The 1,974-nt window shown below is 38.6% G+C and overlaps 1 protein-coding gene across 1 annotated transcript; it reads left to right on the top strand.

Moving 5' to 3' along the window:
* The first annotated feature begins 1,035 nt into the window (after positions 1-1,035).
* LOC129338230 (olfactory receptor 6N1-like) lies at positions 1,036-1,974 on the top strand. Its single transcript, XM_054992287.1, has one exon. It carries the CDS (start codon positions 1,036-1,038, stop codon positions 1,972-1,974), a length of 939 nt encoding a protein of 312 aa, XP_054848262.1.

The following is a 1,974-nucleotide window of genomic DNA, read 5'->3' as shown; positions in this document are numbered from 1 at the left end:
ACCCTCAGCATACCCCACCCTATTCAATCACTCCTGCCATTGTTATTCATTAGTTATTATCATTTGTCCTCTGTAATCATGCCATTCTCTAAGATATGATGACAATGACGACGACGACATTTGATTTATATACCGCCCTTCAGGACAACTTAATGCCCACTCAGAGTGGTTTACAAAGTATGCTATTATTAATCCCAAAACAATCACCCTGTGAGGTGGAGGAGGCTGAGAGAGCTCCAGAGAACTATGACTAGCCCAAGGTCACCCAGCTGGCTTCAAGTGGAGGAGTGGGGAATCAAACCTGGCTCTCCAGATTAGAGTCCCGCACTCTTAACCATTACACCAAACTGACAGATTTGTCACGCCATTAAGATAGTTTGATCAGCAGTGGGTTGGAACCAGCCAGTTTCTCCAGTCAATTTTACCCAGTTCTTCTCCTCAGTTCAACAAATAATGTTTGCCCATAAACATCCCATGTTCTTCAGCACAGCTTTTTGGTGATCAAAGAGGACACACCTCAATTTTTCACCAGCAGAAAATCTGGTTTTATTCAATCTAATCCATGGACTTCTTCCAGTTGTGACTTATGGAAGTAGATGCAGACATTGTCTTTATCTTATCAACATTTCACTACTACTATATGAAATGAAACAATACCTTTGTATCTGTTTTCTTGTATATTACATTACTTCATTTATTAAACCTGATACAAATCATGAATTCAAATTATATCAGATTTAATGTTCGATGTTGTATTTATTTGTTTGGTAGTTTGGGGTGGCATCTTGCATATGTATTTAGTTTCTGCATCATTTTCTTCACTTACTCAGTAAATTTGTTATTGTTGCATTTCAGCATTATGGTGAAAATTCTAAGTTACTGGATATTGTTGCTGTGATAATTTTTCTGTTCAGAACTAGTATTTATGATGCTTCTAAGAAAAGCTAAATTACATCTATAGAAAAAAGAAATTAGTAACGAATACTTATCAATCTCTCATGTTCTGTTTCTTTTTTAACTTCCTAAAGTACAGGAATGTTATCAGAAAACCAATCTTCTGTACATGAATTCATCCTCGTTGGTTTCTCTAACACTCCAGGAATTCAGATTTTTCTTCTCACTCTCTTTCTCCTGGCCTACGTATTGACCATAGCTGGAAACTTTATTATCATCATCATTGTCCAGCTCCACCAGCAACTCCACACGCCCATGTACTTATTCCTTAGCCACTTGGCCTTGATTGAGATTGGACATATAACCAACACAACTCCCAAGATGCTAGTGGACTTCTTAAAAGAGAAAAAGGTGATCAGCATTGCAGGCTGCTTCACACAGCTTTACTTCAACCTCTTCCTGGGGTTGACTGAGAACTTCCTGCTGGTACTCATGGCTTATGACCGCTACTTAGCCATCTGTAAACCTCTTAACTATACCACTTTAATGAATTCTAGAACTTGCAGAAATTTGTCTCTTGGGTGCTGGGTTGGAGGGTTGCTGGCACCCTTACCTCCAACGATAATGCTTTGTAGGCTGCCATTTTGTGGATCCAACAGAATCAACCATTTTTTCTGTGATCTAGCTCCGGTGCTGACCCTTCCATGTGGGAACAAGTCATTCACTGAATTATCCTTTTTTTTGTTCACTTGTTCAATGGTGCTGAGTTGTGTCTCATTGATAGTGGTGTCTTATGTTAACATTATTGTTACTATATTGAGGATGCCATCCTCCAGAGGAAGATATAAAGCATTCTCCACATGTAGTGCTCATCTTATTGTTGTATCCATATATTATGGTTCAGTCATGTATATGTATATTAGGCCTTCGGTGAGGGACATCCGTGATTCAGACAAAGTAGTGTCTGTCTTTTATTGCACAGTGACACCATTTCTGAACCCTTTCATCTACAGCCTGAGGAACAAAGAGGTGCATGAAGTATTCAAATTAATGATTGTGAAGACAAAAGCTATAATGTAA

Source organism: Eublepharis macularius, chromosome 12 (assembly GCF_028583425.1).
Source record: "Eublepharis macularius isolate TG4126 chromosome 12, MPM_Emac_v1.0, whole genome shotgun sequence".
NCBI classification, from domain to species: Eukaryota; Metazoa; Chordata; class Lepidosauria; order Squamata; family Eublepharidae; genus Eublepharis; species Eublepharis macularius.
The sequence above is the reverse complement of the archived record's forward strand: the minus strand, read 5'-3'. Positions and strand labels throughout refer to the sequence as shown.

What these genes read in the sequence shown, in the direction of transcription:
- LOC129338230 (XM_054992287.1), top strand. Translation starts at nt 1,036, where the DNA reads ATGTTATCAGAAAACCAATCTTCTGTACATGAATTCATCCTCGTTGGT.